The 22,062-nt window shown below is 37.5% G+C and overlaps 1 protein-coding gene across 1 annotated transcript in view; it reads left to right on the forward strand.

Annotated features, from left to right (window-relative positions):
* The window catches only part of LEKR1 (leucine, glutamate and lysine rich 1), a 166,974-nt gene that overhangs the window by 2,502 nt on the left and 142,410 nt on the right, over nucleotides 1-22,062 (forward strand). The window contains exon 2 of the mRNA XM_053711788.1: nucleotides 12,585-12,799. Within this exon, the coding sequence (XP_053567763.1) occupies nucleotides 12,585-12,799 (215 nt within the window). The remainder of the gene's footprint in view (nucleotides 1-12,584; nucleotides 12,800-22,062) is intronic.

Below are 22,062 nucleotides of genomic sequence, written 5' to 3' on the forward strand. Positions count from 1 at the left end.
AGATGCAGTATTTGAAATATTGCCTCTGGTAGCAGGGCATAACACAGGTGTTGCTAGAAAAACAGGGATTTCACCTATGTTTACTGAATTCACTGTATCTTTTAAACTCAAATTGATTGTTTTATCAGTTTTGTCAAATAAAATTACATTCCTTGTCTCCCCCACTTGGTCACAGTTATTCAATGAATATGTTTGGGTGGATGCATCTTTTTTCAAAGTTTGTAGCAAATGAGTATTTTGTACACTTTGTGATTGTGTAAGTTTATTTTGGATAACTTTATTTACACTAATTATATTATCCATTTCATTTTCTGTTTTAATCAATTTTTCCTTACACATTTTAAGTTCTGTTTGTGCAGTAGCACAGTTCTCATCACTTTTTTCTTTTAAGCATTTTATTTCATCATTAAGTGATGTTAAGAAACTGACTTTACATTCCAATTTGTCAATTTCTTTTTCTTTCTGGTCAATTTCTTTTTGTTTGAGAATTACATTTTCATTAGAATTGTGAAGGGCGTCATTTAAAACTTCTATTTTGGCATTCATTGCCAAGCATGCAGCAAACATACTTGCTACTGCTCTGCCCTTTAATTTTTTACTTTTTTTAGAGAAAGTCATCTCTTTTTCAAATAAATCCTGGACATATTTCCAAGGATTCTCTTTTTCATGAACATCACAAGCAAAATCTTTACTTTTGTGACTTGTGATGTAAGTAGCTACAAAACTTTCTAATGCAGATACTGTAGCCATCTTGGAAAAAAACTCAAACAAAATGATAATAAAAAAAAAATCAAATAACAAAAAAAAAAATTCCTTAATTATGTACTACTTGTAATACCATTAATTGCCAAAACAAACAAAAAAATAAAAAATAAAAAATCAAAGGCAAGACAAGTTAGTAGAGGGAAACCTTTTCAATATTAATAAAACAAAGCTTCCCTTTTGCTTAGCCGGCAACAATATTTATTTATTAATTCAAAAGAAACGTTTCAAATTTAATCCTCTTGAGGGATTTTACTGGTTCAAAATGAAGCCAGAAATATGCTTATTTTGTGGCATTTGAATAAATGTGGTTTTATGACTGTTGAACGACTGGAACAGCCTGAATTCGTCCTAATAATCTTCTATGGTCACAACCATAGCTAGAAATTGTTGTAAATGAATACCAACAGTTAAACTATATTTGTTTTAAATGATGAGGATTCTTTGAATAGAAGTAAACGTTCCAACAAGGTATTACTATTAGCTCAATAAACAGAATATTAATTCAGTTATTGCTGGTGGCTGCCTCAGCCTGAACACTGCTAATAGCCTCACCATACGTGTAAAACGTATATGCCGGATAAAATATCTTAATGGAGACGCAAATTTCTATTACCTGAAGTGGCCGCCAACTCTTAAAATGTAATAATTTTAAACTCTTAAAAGTAATTTTCTTAATAAACTCTTAATAGAGTGATAATTTTAGAGTACAAATATAATATTTAGTCTTAAAGGTTATTTAATATGAGGAATTTTAGATCCTTAATCTGACTTGTAAAGTGCGAATATATATATATATATATATATATATATATATATATGTATATTTATGCAATATTTTCTGATTTTATCCCAGAGTGACAATATAGCATACGTCCATAAAATATATCTGTTTATTTACACAGCTTTTATGGCTCATTTGAGGAATTAACAACTAAACTCTAACTAATCCAGATATATACACGTTATGTCTTCTTGACCATGCAAGGCATAAATTATATGAAATCTGGCTTATTATTTAGCTAAAAAGGGGCTTATAATGTACAAATTATAGCTATGGGATTAAATATTTCTATATTATATTAATAGATAGAACTGACTAAGTTCTAGTTTAAAATATTGCATAAATACACATATAGATGAGGAACTGATAAATAACCCAATTTAATAAGACTCTTAAGATTACTGTTGGTTTCAAAATACACAATTATTTATTAGGTCAGCTATAAAACATAAAATGACACAATATTCAATGTATAGGCCTAAAGACAATAACAATTAACATTTACTTACAAATATACATTTACACAAACATACATGACATAGGTACCTTGAAATTATTTTGTGGACAAATTCTTTCAGCTAGCTCTGGTCTGTGTCCTATCCTCTCTCCTTCTGACTTCTCTCTTGACTCTTGACTAACATCTACTACTATATATTCAATCCTTGCCCCATCTGTTAGTATTGCTTTGATGCAATTGGTTACTTTGTTTCCCGCTTCACCATATTTGGAAAACTGAATGCCATTGGTCCTAGCTGTTTACATGTAAATAGGGCTATTGTAGGGGTGGATGGCTATAAATCATGATAACCTGTTATCTACCATCCACACCCCAACAGGTACATGAAAGACTCCTATTTACATGTAAACATTTGGTGACTATATTGAATGGGAGTGAGCATGAGAAAATAACTCCTTTGTTTACCCTATCTTGATTCTTTTTGAGATAGACAGGGCATGGTAAACAAAAAGGCTTGTATGGCTTCTGTTATTGAGACAGGGCAGTAAACAAAAGACTTCATAGCTTTTGTAACTGAAAATAGAGCATAGAAAGATAGACAGCTTCTATATTTCTCATGGCTAATATTATGACTAGAATATTATACAAATACATAAATATGCTCATACATACAATATATACATTGAAATGGGACTATAACATAAGCACATTGCCAAACTGTAACAGGACAACATGACGACTGTAGCGTACATCAATCATCAGGGAGGAACAAAGAGTTCCCTGGCGATGAGAGAGGTATCCAAGATCATCAAATGGGCGGAGGACCACTCCTGCCATCTATCTGCAATTCACATCCCAGGAGTGGACAACTGGGAGGCGGATTATTTGAGTCGTCAGACTTTCCATCCAGGGGAGTGGGCTGTCTGTCTTGTTGCACAAACGTCTGGCAGCCGTGCCAGATGTACAGGTGTTTGTACAGGCATTAGTGAGAATCAAGCCTGTCTACAGACCTATGACTCCTCCATGGAGTCTAAATTTAGTTCTTTCAGTTCTTCAAGGGGTTCCGTTTGAACCTTTGCATTCCATAGATATTAAATTACTATCTTGGAAAGTTCTGTTTTTGGTTGCTATTTCTTCTGCTAGAAGAGTTTCCGAATTGTCTGCTTTGCAGTGTTCTTCACCCTATCTGGTATTCCATACAGATAAGGTAGTTTTACGTACTAAGCCTGGTTTTCTTCCAAAGGTGGTTTCCAATAGGAATATTAACCAGGAAATAGTTGTTCCTTCTCTGTGTCCGAATCCAGTTTTGAAGAAGGAACGTTTGTTACATAACTTAGATGTAGTTCGTGCTTTAAAATTCTATTTAGATGCAACAAAGGATTTCAGACAGACATCTTCTTTGTTTATCGTCTATTCTGGTAAGAGGAGAGGTCAGAAAGCTACTGCTACCTCTCTTTCCTTTTGGCTAAAAAGCATCATCCGATTGGCTTATGAGACTGCCGGCCGGCAGCCTCCTGAACGAATTACAGCTCACTCTACTAGAGCTGTGGCTTCCACATGGGCCTTAAAGAATGAGGCTTCTGTTGAACAGATCTGTAAGGCAGCGACTTGGTCTTCTCTGCATACTTTTGCCAAATTTTACAAATTCGATACTTATGCTTCTTCAGAGGCTGTTTTTGGGAGAAAGGTTTTGCAAGCTGTGGTGCCTTCCGTTTAGGTTATTTGACTTGTTCCCTCCCTTCATCCGTGTCCTAAAGCTTTGGTATTGGTTCCCACAAGTAAGGATGAAGCCGTGGACCGGACACACCAATGTAGGAGAAAACAGAATTTATGTTTACCTGATAAATTTCTTTCTCTTACGGTGTGTCCGGTCCACGGCCCGCCCTGGCTTTTAGTCGGGTTTAAAATTTTTATTTTTCTGTACTCTACAGTCACCACGGCACCTTATAGTTTCTCCTTTTTCTCCTAACCATCGGTCGAATGACTGGGGGGCGGAGCCGGAGGGGGGGCTATATGGACAGCTTTGCTGTGTGCTCTCTTTGCCATTTCCTGTAGGGAATGAGAATATCCCACAAGTAAGGATAAAGCCGTGGACCGGACACACCGTAGGAGAAAGAAATTTATCAGGTAAACATAAATTCTGGGTTTTTTTTATTATTATTATTATTATTATTCCGCCACTTTTTCTATTGCCCATAACTTTTGGACAGCTAATGCAAAGCTCTTGAAATCAGGTATGCTGGTACAGCCTATTGCTCTGCTACATCTCATGCAATATTGAACTCATAGGTCATAAGGTTACGCAGCCATATTGCTTTTTGCAACATTTCGAGAAACGCTTAATAATCTTTAGCTCTGGAACTGCTAATGTTACAACTTTGAAACTTGCTGTGCTCAGTGCTGCTATGAACTAGATTTGCCATTGCTCAACAGAAGTGCCTTGGTCACATGATGTAGCAGCCATCTTGCATTTTGCGAAAATCTTTAAACATCTTCTCTTAAACCGCTTAGTGCAATAAAGCGCAATTTTGTACATATGCTCCTTGTAAAGTCCTCTACCAAGTTTGTTAAAATTGCGATTTTTCCATAATCAACATGGCTTCTGTGAGACATTAACCTTTTTATCGCCATTTAATTGCGTAATTTTGCACTTTATACATTACTTTTACGATATTTAACAATATTACAGTGTAATAGACACTTGATTACACAGTCATAACCCTTAAAGACAATATTGCAGTTAAAATTTGCATTGCGCAGTCGCCTTTGTGAAATAAAACATTTGCAAATTTTCATGAAACTTCTGCAAATTCTAGATGTCTATTGTGAGCATTAGTATGTGCAATTTGAAAGCCATACATTGCATAGCTTGGCGGCCATCTTGTTTCGTATGCAACATTTTTAAAAACTATAAAAATCTTGTTCTCCGAAACCGCTTATGGGACAGACTTGAAATTTTGTTTATAGAGTTATCTTTTGACTAACATTCAGATTTGTTCAAGAGAAGTTGATAGGTCATGTGGTTTGGCAGCCATTTTGAATTGTTCAAAAACGCTTAACGATATTTTTAAATTAATAATAAAACAAAAAACGTTTTACAAAAATGCTTTATTTTTGCCATGTTTATTGACATCTATGGTGACAATTATGCATAATATGGAGGCTGTATATCATATGATCTGTCAGCCATTTTGTTTTATGTGAATATTTCAAAAATCTATTTTCTCTTCAACTGCTTATGTTAGAACTGTGAAACTTGCTGTATAACCTTATATTGTGACGTAGAGTCACAGTTGTTCATGTTGAAGGAATTGGTCACAAGCTGTGGCAGCCATATTGGTTTACGCGAAAATTTTGAAAATGTGTTTTCTTTCCAACCGCTTATGTTAAAGCTGTGAAATTTGCTGTATAACCATATATTGTCACTCAGAGTTACATCTGATCGTGATCAAAGTATTGGTCATATGGTGAGGCAGCCATCTTGAAAAATGCAAAAATTTCGAAAATGTGTTTTCTTTCCAACTGCTAATGTTAGAATTGTAAAAACTTCTATAAAGCTTTATATTTTGACTTAGCTGCTTGTATGCCATTGCAATGTCGAAGCGCATGGCCACCTCTATCGCTGCTTGCAGCTATATTTATTATTATTATTATTATTATTATTATTATTCTTTTTATTCCGCCAAGCTTTGTATTCAATTGCCCATAACTGCTTAACTGTTTTTGCAAAGCTCTTAAAATCAGGTATGCTGGTACAGCCTATTGCTGTGCTACATCTCATGCAAAATTGAACTCATAGGTCACATGCTCTGGCAGCCATATTGCTTTTTGCGCCAAATTTCGACGCTTAAAAATCTTTAGCTCTGGAACTGTTTAAGTTACAACTTTGAAACTCCCTGTGCTTAGTGCTACTATGACCTAAAATTGCTATTGCTCAAGAGAAGTGCCTTGGTCACATGATGTGGCAGCCATCTTGCATTTTGCGAAAATATTCAAACATCTTCTCTTAAACCGCTTAGTGCAATGACGCGCAATTTTGCACATATGCTCCTTGCAATGTCTTCTACCAAGTTTGTTCAAACTGCGATTTTTCCATAATCAACATGGCTGCTGTGAGACATTAACCTTTTTATCGCCATTTAATTGCGTAATTTTGCACTTTATACATTAGTTTTACAATATTTAACAATATTACAGTGTAATAGACACATGATTACACATTGTCATAACCCTGCAGTTAAAATTTATATTTCGCAATCGCCTTCGTGAAATAAAACATTTGCAAATTTTCATGAAACTTCTAGAAATTGTAGAGGTCTATAGTGAGCATTAGTATGTGCAATTTGAAAGCCATACATTGCATAGCTTGGCGGCCATTTTGTTTCGTATGCGCCATTTTTAAAAACTATAAAAATCTTCTTCTCCGAAACCGCTTATGGGACAGACTTGAAATTTTGTTTATAGAGTTATCTTATGACTAATATTCAGATTTGTTCAAGAGAAGTTGATACGTCATGTGGTTTGGCAGCCATTTTGAATTGTTCAAAATTGCTTAACAATATATTTAAATTAATAATAAAACAAAAACTGTTTTACAAAAATGCTTTATTTTTGCCATGTTTATTGACATCTATAGTGAGCACTATTGTGCGTAATATGGAGGCTGTATATCTTACGATCGGGCAGCCATCTTGGTTTATGCGAAAATTTCAAAAGTCTATTTTCTCTGCAACCGCTTATGTAAGAACTGTAAAATTTGCTGTACAGTCTTATATTGGGACCTAGATTCATAATTGCTCATTAGGAGAGAATCAGTCACATGATGCGGCAACAATATCGGTTTTATGTTTATTGTAATTGTTTGTAATTCAATACTTCCTCTTTTGAGTCAATTGCTCACAAAACACAAATTACTTATGCTAAACTCTTGAAATCAGGTATGCTGGTACAGCCTATTGCAATGCTACATCTCATGCAATATTGAACTCATAGGTCATAAGGTTACATAGCCATATTGTTTTTTGCGACAAAATTTGAGAACTGCTTAATAATCTTTAGCTCTGGAACTGCTTATGTTGCAACTTTGAAACTTGCTGTGCTTAGTGCTGCTATGACCTAGATTTTCCATTGCTCAACAGAAGTGACTTGGTCACATGATGTAGCAACCATCTTGCATTTTACAAAAATCTTTAAACATCTTCTCTTAAACCGCTTAGTGCAATAAAGCGCAATTTTTCACGTATGCTCCTTGCAAGGTCCTCTACCAAGATTGTTAAAATTGCGATTTTTCCATAATCAGCATGGCTGCTGGGAGACATTAACCTTTTTATCGCCATTTAATTGCGTAATTTTGCACTTTATACATTAGTTTTACAATATTTAACAATATTACAGTGTAATAGACACATGATTACTCATAGTCATAACCCTTAAAGATAATATTGCAGTTAAAATTCGCATTGCGCAGTCGCCTTTGTGAAATAAAACATTTGCAAATTTTCATGAAACTTCAGCAAATTTTAGAGGTCTATAGTGGGCATTAGTATGTGCAATTTGAAAGCCATACATTGCATAGCTTGGCGGCCATTTTGTTTCGTATGCGCCATTTTAAAAACTATAAAAATCTTCTCCGAAAACCGCTTATGGGACAGACTTGAAATTTTGTTTATAGAGTTATCTTATGACTAACATTCAGATTTGTTCAAGAGAAGTTGATACGTCATGTGGTTTGGCAGCCATTTTGAATTGTTCAAAATTGCTTAACGATTTATTTAAATTAATAATAAACAAAAACCGTTTTATAAAAATGCTTTATTTTTGCCATGTTTATTGACATCTATAGTGAGCACTATTGTGCATAATATAGAGGCTGTATATCTTACGATCAGGCAGCCATCTTGGTTTACGTGAAAATTTCAAAAGTCTATTTTCTCTGCAACTGCTTATGTAAGAACTGTGAAATTTGCTGTAAAGTCTTATATTGTGACCTAGAGTCACAGTTGTTCATGTTGAAGGAATTAGTCACAAGCTGTGGCAGCCATATTGGTTTACGCAAAAATGTTGAAACTGTGTTTTCTTTCCAACCGCTTATGTTAAAGCTGTGAAATTTGCTGTATAACCATATATTGTCACCTAGCGTTACATTTGTTCATGTTGAAAGTATAGGTCATATGGTGTGGTAGCCATTTTAAAAAACGCAAACATTTTGAAAATGTGTTTTTTTTCCAAATGCTTATGTTAGTTGTATAGCTTTATTTTGTGACATAACTACTTATATGCCATTGCAAAAATGATGCGCTGGCCACCTCTATTGCTGTTTGCAGCTATATTTTTATTTGGATTATTTAAGGTCTGATTTTTTTTGTTTTGTTATTTTCACCAGTTGTCATTTTCTGAAAATAAATGCTCTAAGTGGCAATATTTTTATTTGGAGTTTGAGAGAAATGTTGTCACTAGTTTATGGAATATTTTTATTTTTATTTTACTTAAACACATACCCATAAATAGTAAAACTGATCATTTTGCAGTGATCTCTTATTGTCCCCCAAGAACTGTATACAGTAATTTACTAGTAAAGTAATTACCCCTATAAAAATATGTTTATTTTGTAATTCATTAGGGCATTCTCTTTCAACTGAATTCTCAGCTTTGTATTTTCTGTGTGGTGTCTGGGTGGGGAGTAGATGGAGTTAATAAATATAATCTCTTGTAATTTACAGTAAATTACAGATTTTGTTTGTTAGTCTGGAACAAAGCCCAATTGTTACACAAAAGCATGAGCGCAGGGGCAAAACTACAGGGGGTGCAGAGGTCGCAATTTACAAAAAACGTTGACCTGCACTGATATTATGTGAGTGTGACATGATGCTTCACTAGTGTCTCTGACTACAGGGGTTAGTCTTTCTGTTTTACCCATTGGTGTTTGTGTGTGTGTATTTATGCATGTATGTGTGTGTGTGTATGTTTGTGGAACCAGCAAATTACAGACCTTGTTACTACAGCATGGGGGGACGGGGGTAAACAGTGTCAGTAGGGTCAGGCCAGCCATCTCACCGGCAGATTACAGACTGTGTTACTGACTCACTATATACAGTACTGGTGGGTTAAACAGTGTCACTATATACAGTAATGGGGGGGTCAGACCATCTCACAGACTGTGGGCACAGGGGTACCTCCTTTTGTAGACATGTAATCTGATTCACATTTTTTTTCTGTGTTAAATGTAAAAAAAACAAAAACAAGATACGTATCAAATTCACTTCTTTTTTTTGGGGGGTGGGGGGCCCTTCTTAGATTCTTGCACCTGGGCCCTGTGGTTTCTAGTTACACCTCTGCATGAGCGGTTTAATGTCCCTTTAAAGGGACAGTGAACTGTAAAAAATATTTTCCTTAATGTGATAACAATGACTTGTTACATCAGCTGCATATTATAAAATGCATAATAAATTGCTTCTTTAAGTTTATTTTTATATATTAAATAACTGTTTTTGTTCTTTAAAACCACAACCCATTATAATGGGTTGAACTTAGGGGGAAATCTGATGTCACTTTCTGTACACCCTCATGCTTCATTATATTTATATTGTAATATATTATATTGTCTGTATACCAAGCTCAATACTTAGGGCCCAATGATCTAAAGTTCTCCACTCTGGTGAGATGATGTAAGACGTCTCATCAGTACTATGCGTTCCCTCAAAAAAGTTATAAAGGCAAATTTTAAAAAAACAAAAGATTTTGTGAGATTTCTCTCCATGCCGGCGAGTTTTTGATCATCAGTCCCTTAGGCCCTGATATTCAAAGGTTCTCCAGTGTGGACAGAAATTGTATTTCAGACTTCACAGGGGCTGAACTCACTGAATATTCAAAAGAAAAAGGGTGGAACTCTCCAGCATTGCGAGATCTCTCTTATTGCTATGTATGAAGAAGAGTCAAGTCCAGTGCAATACAGCACAGCATGATATGAGTATTGTGTTACACTAACACATTGTGCTTTGTATTTTAGATAACTTTACATTTTAGATTGGGTTTTTTCAGTATTATAGCATTTAAAGGGACAGTCTAGTAATAATTAAACATTCATGATTCAGATAGGGTATGTAATTTTAAACAACTTTCCAATTCACTTTTATCATCAAATTTGCTTTGTTCTCTTGGTATTCTTAGCTGAAAGCTAAACCTAGGTAGGCTCATATGCTTATTTATAAGCCATTTTAGGCTGCCTCTTATCTCAATGCATTTGACACTTTTTTCACAGCTAGAGGACGTTAGTTCATGTGTGCCATATAGATAACATTGTGCTCACGCCTGTGGAGTTATTTATGAGATGGCACTGATTGGCTAAAATGCAAGTCTGTCAAAAGAACTGAAATAAGAGGCTACATAGGTTTAGATATAAGATAATCACAGAGGTTAAAAGTATATTAACCTTTTCCCGACATTAGGACGTTCAATGTCATCCTAACTGCACTTGGATTTAGCGCCGTTAGGACGGAATGGAACGTCCTAGCCGTTTGGTTGTACTGAAGCTAACGGCGCTTCCAGAATGGGATTGGGACCTGGTGGGCGTGCCTAGCGTTGTAGACTCGGCCCCCCAGCCCGATCCCATCATTCCCAATGTTGTTCCGATGTATAAAAATCTAACCGGTCACAAAAGGGTTATTATAACTGTGCTGGTTATGCAAAACTGTGGAATGGATAATAAAGGGATTTTCTATCTTTTTAAATAATAACAATTTTGGAGTAGACTGTCCCTTTTTAAGCTTTACACTTTCTCATTTATATTTTAATACATTCAGATTTAGTTCTAGCAGTGATTTTACAAATTTTGATTATGTTTTGAAAGTTTCTGTGTTATTTTAACAAATTTGGATCATACTTTGTATATTTCTGTGTAGCTTTTACAAATTACATTGCACATTGAATTTGGTGCATTTCAGACTAAAACTAACAACTTCAGAAAGTGGGAGGGACAAGGCAGTTCCCTCGGCTGAATAGGGGAGTTTCCATTGTATGTCTGAAGCTCCCTCACTAGTCTTGTAATTTTTTCTAAGCATTTTAAAAAAGCTGGACTCACTGATTTGTCTCACCAGCTGTATGCAGGTGAAGTTTGATAAAAATTCACAATACACTTATTTTAACTAACAGAAAAGTAATATATAATAAAATATAGATAAAAGCAAGTTAAATTTTACTGAAACTATTTTAGTTTAATTTGAAATTGATGCAAACCGAGCCTTTATATCAGCCCCAGGGGTTCTCCAGTTACCTTCTCTCTCCCATGTGAGATTTTATATCCCAGAGAGCTTTAATACTTTCTATGGAAGGCATCTCTCAGCAATCTGGGATTTTCAGGTTCCTTACCTTTTCTTAGAAAATTCAGGAATTTCTGCCCCTGTGAAATCAGCACTATAATCAGAATCCATAAAATCACAATCCTAAATACACTGCTGTTAACAAAATACAATACAAAATAGAAAGTGCAAAGTTTAAATGTAATAAAATGTAATCTGAAGTGTAAAGTGAAATAAAATAGAAAACACAAAGTGTAAATGCAGCAAAACTGTCATGTAAAGTCTGCCTATATTGCACTGGGCTTGTCTCCTATTCACATACAGAAATGCAGGGAATGCCCACTGTAAATCAAAGTCTGCCTTATTTCACTAGGGATCTTGCAGTGCTGGAGGATAGTTTTATAATATCTCACCTAAGCAGAGAGGTTTTAAATATCAGGGCGTGAGAGAGAACAATTGAAAATTAACATTTTATTGCTTATCTCTTCTACCTCCCAGTGTGAGTGCAAATTACTTCTACTGGCTAGGTTCACCAGCATTTCTATAGCCTATAGTTTACTTAAAGGGACAGTGTACTCCAGAATTTTTATTGTTTAAAAAGATAATCTCTTTATTATCTATTCCCCAGTTTTGCATAACCAACACAGTTATATTAATTTTACCTCTGTGATTAATTGTAGCTAAGCCCCTACAGACTGACACATTTTATCAGTTCTTTTGACATACTTTCATTTTATCCAATCGATGCTGACTCCTAGTTTAATCCACAGGATTGATCACAATGCTATCTATATGGCACACATGAACTTACACTGTCTAGCTGTGAAAAACTGCCCAAATGCACTGAGATAAGAGGCTGCCTTCATGGGCTTAGAAATTAGCATATTAGACTACTTAGATTTAGCTTTCAATAAAGAATACCAAGAGAACAAAGTAAATTTGATGATAAAAGGAAATTGGAAAGTTGTTTAAAATTGCATGCTTCATCTGAATCATGAAAGTTTAATTTTAACTAGACTGTTGCTTTTAAGGATAGAAACCTTCAGTAAATGTAGGGATACCACAGGCAAAATCAGCTATTTAAAATGCCAAATAAATATAAAGGAGCCACTGTAAACAATTTAATACACTCCAACAGGTAAAATGGATCATAAGGAACAAATTAAAGGGGAGGGAAAATTAGGGTAAACTTTAATTAAGTGTGGTTAGAACAACACATATAATAATAATATTTTATTATTCTTTAACTTTTTTTCTTAGAATTATAATAGTTTTTTTATGTTTCCAGATGCCCCGTGATGAAACAGTGTGCAAGTACTGTGGCATCAGCTATCTGATACTTCATGAATTTAAGAATTTAGAAGATAAAATAAAGGCAATGGAGAAAGAGATGAAGTTTTACCAAGGTAGTGTTGAACGAGAGAAAATGCTTCAGGACGAACTCAAACGACTTAACCAACAATATGAACAAAGCAGGACTGACAGTGAGTCCAAAGCAGAAAGGTCAGAACATACTATCCATTTTTATTTTTAATTTGAATATGCTGATTATGCAAGTTCAGTGCAGAAAGGCAGAAAACTGTGCAATGGTGAAACATGCCAAGAGCAGATGATGTCAGTTGTGGTTTACAGTTTAATACGTACATTTTACTCTGACTTGTGAGCAAAATATATTTGACTAAAGTATCCTCTAACAAGTAATAAAGGTCACTGATTCTCTTCTGGTACAAATCCATTTACAAGGTATAAAGCATCAAATCCTTATTCAATATTGTTTTATTGATTTCATATTTATTGTTGTGTAAGTAATAGATTAATGGATGTGCAGAATTCAGACAATGTCATTTGTACCTTCTGAATTATTGTGTTTTTCTGAGGTGCACTATATAAATATGATTGAAATAATTCAGTTTGTTAAGAAGCACAGTCCAGCTATATCTCTAGTGTTTGCTGCATATTACCCTAATACTTACATATTTGTGTGCATCCACAAAATGATCAGGAACAGCTTTTTCTCCAACATTGGTGTGTCCGGTCCACGGCGTCATCCATAACTTGTGGGGAATATTCTCCTCCCCAACAGGAAATGGCAAAGAGCACAGCAAAAGCTGTCCATATAGTCCCTCCCAGGTTCCGCCCCCCCCAGTCATTCTCTTTGCCGCTGAACAAGCAGCATCTCCACGGAGATGGTGAAGAGTATGTGGTGTTTAGTTGTAGTTTTTTATTCTACTATCAAGAGTTTGTTATTTTAAAATAGTGCTGGTATGTACTATTTACTCTGAAACAGAAAAAGATGAAGAGTTCTGTTTGTAAGAGGAGTATGATTTTAGCAGCAGTAACTAAAATCGTTTGCTGTTCCCACACAGGACTGTTGAGATGAGATAACTTCAGTTGGGGGGAGCAGTTGGCAGACTTTTCTGCTTAAAGTATGACTAGCCATATTTCTAACAAGACTGTGTAATGCTGGAAGGCTGTCATTTTTCCCCTCATGGGGATCGGTAAGCCATTTTCTTAGTCTCAAACAGAATAAAGGGCTTAATATGGGCTATAAAACTGGTAGACACTTTTATGGGCTAGATCGATTGCTTTATTTAGGCATTTTATACAGTTTGAGGTTGAAATTCACACTTTATAACTTCGGGGAACGTTTTTTTACGTCAGGCACTGGTTTAGACACCTTCCCAGTCAGGAAGGGCCTTCTCTGTAGTAGGCAGAGCCTCATTTTTTTCGCCATTACTGCGCAGTTACTTTTGAGAGCAGTACATGCAGCTGCATGTGTGTGGGTCTGGAATTACTTGAAAAGGTTCCTAGAAGGCTTCATTTGGTATCGTATACTCCCCTGGGTTTGGTGAAGTCGCAGCAAAGGCTGGGGCTGGGACTGTAAGGGGGTTAAAACGGCTCCGGTTTCCACATTTTAAGGGTTAACAGCCTGAAATTTGGGGTGCAATGCTTTGAATGCTTTAAGACACTGTGGTGAAAATTTTGTTAAAATTGAACAATTCCTTCATAGTTTTTCACATATTCAGTTATAAAGTGTGCCCTGTTTAAAATTTAAAGAGACAGTAACGGTTTTGTTTTAAAACGGTTTTTGTACTTTATTGACAAGTTTAAGCCTGTTTAACATGTCTGTGCCTTCAGATAGACTATGTTCTGTATGTATGGAAGCCAATGTGTCTCCCCCTTCAAATATGTGTGATAATTGTGTCATAGCGTCCAAACAAAGTAAGGACAGTACTGCCACAGATAGTAAAGTTGCCCAAGATGATTCATCAGATGAAGGGAGTAGACATAGTTCTACATCATCTCCTTCTGTGTCTACACCAGTTTTGCCCACGCAGGAGACCCCTAGTACTTCTAGCGCGCCAATGCTTGTTACTATGCAACAATTGACGGCAGTAATGGATAACTCCATAGCAAATATTTTATCCAAAATGCCTGCATTTCAGAGAAAGCGCGATTGCTCTGTTTTAAACACTGTAGAGCAGGAGGGCGCTGATGATAATTGCTCTGTCATACCCTCACACCAATCTGAAGTGGCCATGAGGGAGGTTTTGTCAGATGGGGAAATTTCTGATTCAGGTAGAATTTCTCAACAGGCAGAACCTGATGTTGTGACATTTTAAATTTAAATTAGAGCATCTCCGCGCACTGCTTAAAGAGGTGCTATCTACTCTGGATGATTGTGACAATCTGGTCATCCCAGAAAAATTGTGCAAGATGGACAAGTTCTTTGAGGTCCCAGTGCACCCTGATGCTTTTCCAATACCCAAACGGGTGGCGGACATAGTGAATAAGGAGTGGGAGAAGCCAGGCATACCTTTTGTCCCTCCTCCTATATTTAAGAAATGATTTCCTATGGTCGACCCCAGAAAGGACTTATGGCAAACAGTCCCTAAGGTCGAGGGGGCAGTTTCTACACTAGCCAAACGCACTACCATTCCTATCGAGGACAATTGTGCTTTTAAAGATCCTATGGATAAAAAATTGGAGGGTTTGCTTAAAAAGATTTTTGTACAGCAAGGTTACCTCCTGCAACCTATTTTGTGTATTATTCCTGTCACTACAGCAGCATGGTCCTGGTTCGAAGAACTAGAAAAGTCGCTCAGTAGAGAGACTCCGTATGAGGAGGTTATGGACAGAATTCATGCACTTAAGTTAGCTAATTCCTTTATTTTAGATGCCGCTTTGCAGTTAGCTAGATTAGCGGCGAAAAATTCAGGGTTTGCAATTGTGGCGCGCAGAGCGCTCTGGCTAAAGTCTTGGTCAGCGGATGTATCTTCCAAGACAAAATTGCTTAATATCCCTTTCAAAGGTAAAACCCTCTGTGGGCCAGAATTGAAAGAGATTATTTCAGACATCACTGGAGGTAAGGGCCATGCCCTCCCACAAGATAGGCCTTTCAAGGCTAAGAATAAGTCTAATTTTCGTTCCTTTCGCAATTTCAGGAACGGACCGGCCTCCAACTCTGCAGCCTCTAGACAAGAGGGTATTGCTTCGCAGACCAAACCAGCTTGGAAACCGATGCAAGGCTGGAACAAGGGTAAACAGGCCAAGAAGCCTGCTGCTGCTACCAAAACAGCATGAAGGAGTAGCCCCCGATCCGGGACCGGATCTAGTAGGGGGCAGACTCTCTCTCTTCGCTCAGGCTTGGGCAAGAGATGTTCAGGATCCCTGGGCACTAGAAATAGTCTCTCAGGGTTATCTTCTAGAATTCAAGGAACTACCCCCAAGGGGAAGGTTCCACATGTCTCACTTATCTTCAAACCAAATAAAGAGACAGGCATTCTTACATTGTGTAGAAGACCTGTTAAAAATGGGAGTGATATACCCAGTTTCAACTGTGGAACAAGGACTGGGGTTTTACTCAAATCTGTTTGTAGTTCCCAAAAAAGAGGGAACCTTCAGACCAATTCTGGATTTAAAGATTCTAAACAAATTTCTCAGAGTGCCATCGTTCAAAATGGAAACTATTCGAACGATTTTACCTACAATCCAGGAGGGTCAGTTTATGACTACCGTGGATCTAAAGGATGCGTATCTACATATTCCTATCCACAAAGATCATCATCAGTTCCTAAGGTTCGCCTTTCTGGACAAACATTACCAGTTTGTGGCTCTCCCATTCGGGCTAGCCACTGCTCCAAGGATTTTCACAAAGGTACTCGGGTCCCTTCTAGCGGTTCTAAGACCAAGGGGCATTGCAGTGGCACCTTACTTGGACGACATTCTGATACAAGCGTCGTCTCTTTCAAAGGCAAAGGCTCACACAGACATCGTTCTGGCCTTTCTCAGAACTCACGGGTGGAAGGTGAACATATAAAAAAGTTCCCTGTCTCCGTCGACAAGAGTTCCTTTCTTGGGGATAATAATAGATTCTTTAGAAATGAAGATTTTCCTGACAGATGTCAGAAAGTCAAAGCTTCTAAACGCTTGTCAAGTTCTTCACTCTGTTCTACGACCTTCCATAGCTCAGTGCATGGAAGTAGTAGGGTTGATGGTTGCAGCAATGGACATAGTTCCTTTTGCGCGAATTCATCTAAGACCATTACAACTGTGCATGCTGAAACAGTGGAATGGGGACTATACAGACTTGTCTCCAGTGATCAAGTAGATCAGAAGACCAGAGACTCACTCCGTTGGTGGCTGACCCAGGATCACCTGTCCCAGGGAATGAGCTTCCGCAGACCAGAGTGGGTCATCGTCACGACCGACGCCAGTCTATTGGGCTGGGGCGCAGTCTGGGACTCCCTGAAAGCTCAGGGTCTATGGTCTCGGGAAGAGTCTCTTCTCCCGATAAACATTCTGGAACTGAGAGCGATATTCAATACTCTCAGGGCTTGGCCTCAACTAGCAAAGGCCAGATTCATAAGATTCCAATCAGAAACATGACGACTGTTGCTTACATCAATCATCAGGGGGGAACAAGGAGTTCCCTGGCGATGAGAGAAGTGACCAAAATCATAAAATGGGCGGAGGATCACTCCTGCCACCTATCTGCGATCCACATCCCAGGAGTGGAAAACTGGGAGGCGGATTATCTGAGTCGTCAGACATTCCATCCGGGTGAGTGGGAACTCCACCCGGAGGTATTTGCCCAGTTGACCCAATTATGGGGCATTCCAGACATGGATCTGATGGCGTCTCGTCAGAACTTCAAGGTTCCTTGCTACGGGTCCAGATCTAGGGATCCCAAGGCGACTCTAGTGGATGCATTAGTGGCGCCTTGGGCCTTCAACCTAGCTTATGCGTTTCCACCATTCCCTCTCATTCCCAGGCTGGTAGCCAGGATCAAACAGGAGAAGGCCTCGGTGATTTTGATAGCTCCTGCGTGGCCACGCAGGACTTGGTATGCAGACCTGTTGAATATGTCATCGGCTCCACCATGGAAGCTACCTTTGAGACAGGATCTTCTAGTACAAGGTCCATTCGAACATCCAAACCTAGTTTCTCTCCAGCTGACGGCTTGGAAATTGAACGCTTGATTTTATCTAAGCGTGGGTTTTCGGATTCTGTGATTGATACTCTGGTACAAGCCAGAAAACCTGTGACTAGAAAGATTTACCATAAAATATGGAAAAGATATATCTGTTGGTGTGAATCCAAGGGATTCTCATGGAGTAAGATTAAAATTCCTAGGATCCTTTCCTTTCTCAAGAAGGTTTGGATAAGGGATTGTCAGCGAGTTCTCTAAAGGGACACATTTCTGCTTTATCTGTCTTGTTACACAAACGACTGGCAGCTGTGCCAGATGTTCAAGCTTTTGTTCAGGCTTTGGTCAGGATCAAGCCTGTTTACAGACCTTTGACTCCTCCCTGGAGTCTAAATTTTAGTTCTTTCAGTTCTTCAAGGGGTTCCGTTTGAACCCTTACATTCCATAGATATCAAGTTGTTATCTTGGAAAGTTCTGTTTTTGGTTGCTATTTCTTCAGCTAGAAGAGTTTCTGAATTATCTGCTCTGCAGTGTAATCCGCCCTATCTGGTGTTTCATTCAGATAAGGTTGTTTTGCGTACTAAACCTGGTTTCCTTCCAAAAGTTGTTTCCAACAAGAATATTAACCAGGAAATAGTTGTGCCTTCTTTGTGCCCGAATCCAGTTTCAAAGAAGGAACGTTTGTTACACAATTTAGATGTAGTCCGTGCTTTAAAGTTCTATTTAGAAGCAACAAAGGATTTCAGACAAACGTCTTCTCTGTTTGTCGTGTATTCTGGCAAGAGGAGAGGTCAAAAAGCTACTGCTACCTCTCTTTCCTTTTGGCTGAAAAGCATCATCCGATTGGCTTATGAGACTGCCGGACGGCAGCCTCCCGAACGAATCACAGCTCACTCTACTAGGGCTGTGGCTTCCACATGGGCCTTCAAGAACGAGGCTTCTGTTGATCAGATATGTAAGGCAGCGACTTGGTCTTCTCTGCACACTTTTGCCAAATTCTACAAATTTGATACTTTTGCTTCTTCGGAGGCTATTTTTGGGAGAAAGGTTTTGCAAGCCGTGGTGCCTTCTGTTTAGGTAACCTGATTTGCTCCCTCCCTTCATCCGTGTCCTAAAGCTTTGGTATTGGTTCCCACAAGTTATGGATGACGCCATGGACCGGACACACCAATGTTGGAGAAAACAGAATTTATGCTTACCTGATAAATTACTTTCTCCAACGTTGTGTCCGGTCCACGGCCCGCCCTGGTTTTTTAATCAGGTTTGATAAATTTCTTTCTTTAACTACAGTCACCACAGCACCCTATAGTTTCTCCTTTTTTTCTCCTGTCCGTCGGGCGAAAAACTGGGGGGGGCGGAGCCTGGGAGGGACTATATGGACAGCTTTTGCTGTGCTCTTTGCCATTTCCTGTTGGGGAGGAGAATATTCCCCACAAGTTATGGATGACGCCGTGGACCGGACACACCGTTGGAGAAAGTAATTTATCAGGTAAGCATAAATTCTGTTTTTGTTGCACTTATGCCACATTTATTTCAGTCTTACTATGCAAAATGCCATATGTAGTTGTATTATTGTTTTAAAGTCCAGTAAAAGACATTAAATACATAGTTAGTGTCTCTTTCCACTCCTCAGACATTGGGCTATCCAGGAGTGGCATATGCATGTAGCTGCCAGTCACTAGCTCTGTCCAGTTCAGGACAGTCTCAGCACCTTGGTACTTTAACTTTGACCTGTTTGTGGGGGTTAACACATACTTTTTAAGGGAAATTTGAGCAATATAAAATGCTCTAACAAAGAAAAGCTTGATGGTCTTGCATTATCAAGTCAAAACAGCAGCATTTGTTGTTAATTCAGTGATAATTAAGTTATAAGTGGGACTACATTGATATTTTTGCTGTATTGTTATTTTAGACATAAGTTAATGGTTAAAACAAATACTTTTAGCAGATTAACATCATACTTGGCAGGGATAAAGCTAGACAGCTTTTTGAGACTATAAATGAAAAAAGGTTAAGGCTTTTTTTTTGTGTGCAAATGCTCACAGTCGCATACCAATTCTACACATATGTAGAGTTGATGTTATATGTTTTTGTTTTAATATAACATATATTATGTGTGTTGTGTCGTCAGCAGGAGGGCGGCTTATGTGAGGAAAGTATGACCCTGTATATATTTTACAAAAAAATTGTCTATATATATATATATATATATATATATATATATATATATATATATATATATATATATATATATATATATATATATATATATATATATATATATAAAAACACAAAACATTTTCTTCTTTGTGAAGAACATTGGAATGTGAAATATTCAGAACTACCTTTGAGTTTAGCACAGTTGGTCAAATGCGGTGTTGGGTTAGCTTGCAAGCAATGCATGTTTTTTACACCTTTCTCCATTGAAGTCTATGGGGAGAAGTTAATGCGATTGCAAAATCCGAAGTCCGCGCACATTGGGTTTTCCTCGCTAGCTAACTTTTTACTTTCAACTTGTAATACAAGCGCTAACCTGCCAGGTTAAAAGTTTACTTCAATCGATATTAGCACACAAGGGAAAAATATATTTAGTGCGCCACTTGTAAACTGTCCCTTGGGGGCCGATTTCTTATGTGGCGGGTGGACACGATTCGCTGTAGCGTATCATGTCCGCCCAACATCGATAAATGCAGACATTTATCTTATGACCGCTTCTCCTTAACTCCTGATTCCGATGAGCATACGCTGCTTAATAAATCAGCCCCTTGATATGAACGTTTTGCCAGCTACTGGATCTTTGCAGGATAATCTTAAAATCTTTCAATAATCTGAGAATTCAAACATGGGTTTCTCGAGTCTTAACCACTGAGTCAGGATGTTAGTGATGAAGCTGCCCAATCAAATAGAAAATAAAAAAGAGAGAGATAATTTTCAATATTATGCTCATCAGTGTTTGATTTAATGTTGGCAATGGTTTGATGAACTTTTACTTTTATAAAGTTGTTGGATTTTGCTACATTACAAAGATACTAAATTAATAAAATATATTCTTGCGATGTTGCTGACATTTTATAAATTAAATATTTTTTGGCTCACACAGTGTAAACAAATAAAGAAAAATAAATCACTAGAAATGAAATGAAGTCAGGGGATTAGCATCACCAAGTTAATATTTGTATCAAAATTACCTGCACACATTTATTTTTCTTAGGCACAAACATTTCCACAGTAAGCAATTACGTTGAGTCAAATAATTTAGAGTGAATTTTAATTCCTGCGAGAGGGGAAAAAAAGAGGAGACATTTAAAGAAGTGGAATGGAACGAAATTGGAAAACTTTGTCTATTGAGGCGTGACTAATGAGACGTGACAATGTGATGCCAATTATTAAGTGATCACATGAACTTACATCAGTGCTGAGACACTAGCACACGGCTAAATAAAGTAGATAATCTAAAAAAAAAAAAACATTTATAGAAGTGTTACATTTTTGACTACATAATGGAAGTAGAATAGTATTATTTCTAACTAAACATATTTTCTCCAACATAGGTGTGTCCGGTCCACGGCGTCATCCTTACTTGTGGGATATTCTCTTCCCCAACAGGAAATGGCAAAGAGCCCAGCAAAGCTGGTCACATGATCCCTCCTAGGCTCCGCCTACCCCAGTCATTCTCTTTGCCGTTGTACAGGCAACATCTCCACGGAGATGGCTTAGAGTTTTTTAGTGTTTAACTGTAGTTTTTATTATTCAATCAAGAGTTTGTTATTTTAAAATAGTGCTGGTATGTACTATTTACTCAGAAACAGAAAAGAGATGAAGATTTCTGTTTGTATGAGGAAAATGATTTTAGCACCGTAACTAAAATCCATGGCTGTTCCACACAGGACTGTTGAGAGCAATTAACTTCAGTTGGGGGAACAGTGTGCAGTCTCTTACTGCTTGAGGTATGACACATTCTAACAAGACGATGTAATGCTGGAAGCTGTCATTTTCCCTATGGGATCCGGTAAGCCATGTTTATTAAGATAGTAAATAAGGGCTTCACAAGGGCTTATTAAGACTGTAGACTTTTTCTGGGCTAAATCGATTCATTATTAACACATATTTAGCCTTGAGGAATCATTTATTCTGGGTATTTTGATATGATTATATCGGCAGGCACTGTTTTAGACACCTTATTCTTTAGGGGCTTTCCCTAATCATAGTCAGAGCCTCATTTTCGCGCCGGTATGGCGCACTTGTTTTTGAGGACAGCATGGCATGCAGCTGCATGTGTGTGGAGCTCTGATACATAGAAAAGTCTTTCTGAAGGCATCATTTGGTATCGTATTCC

Source organism: Bombina bombina, chromosome 4 (genome assembly GCF_027579735.1).
Source record: "Bombina bombina isolate aBomBom1 chromosome 4, aBomBom1.pri, whole genome shotgun sequence".
Lineage (NCBI taxonomy): Eukaryota > Metazoa > Chordata > Amphibia > Anura > Bombinatoridae > Bombina > Bombina bombina.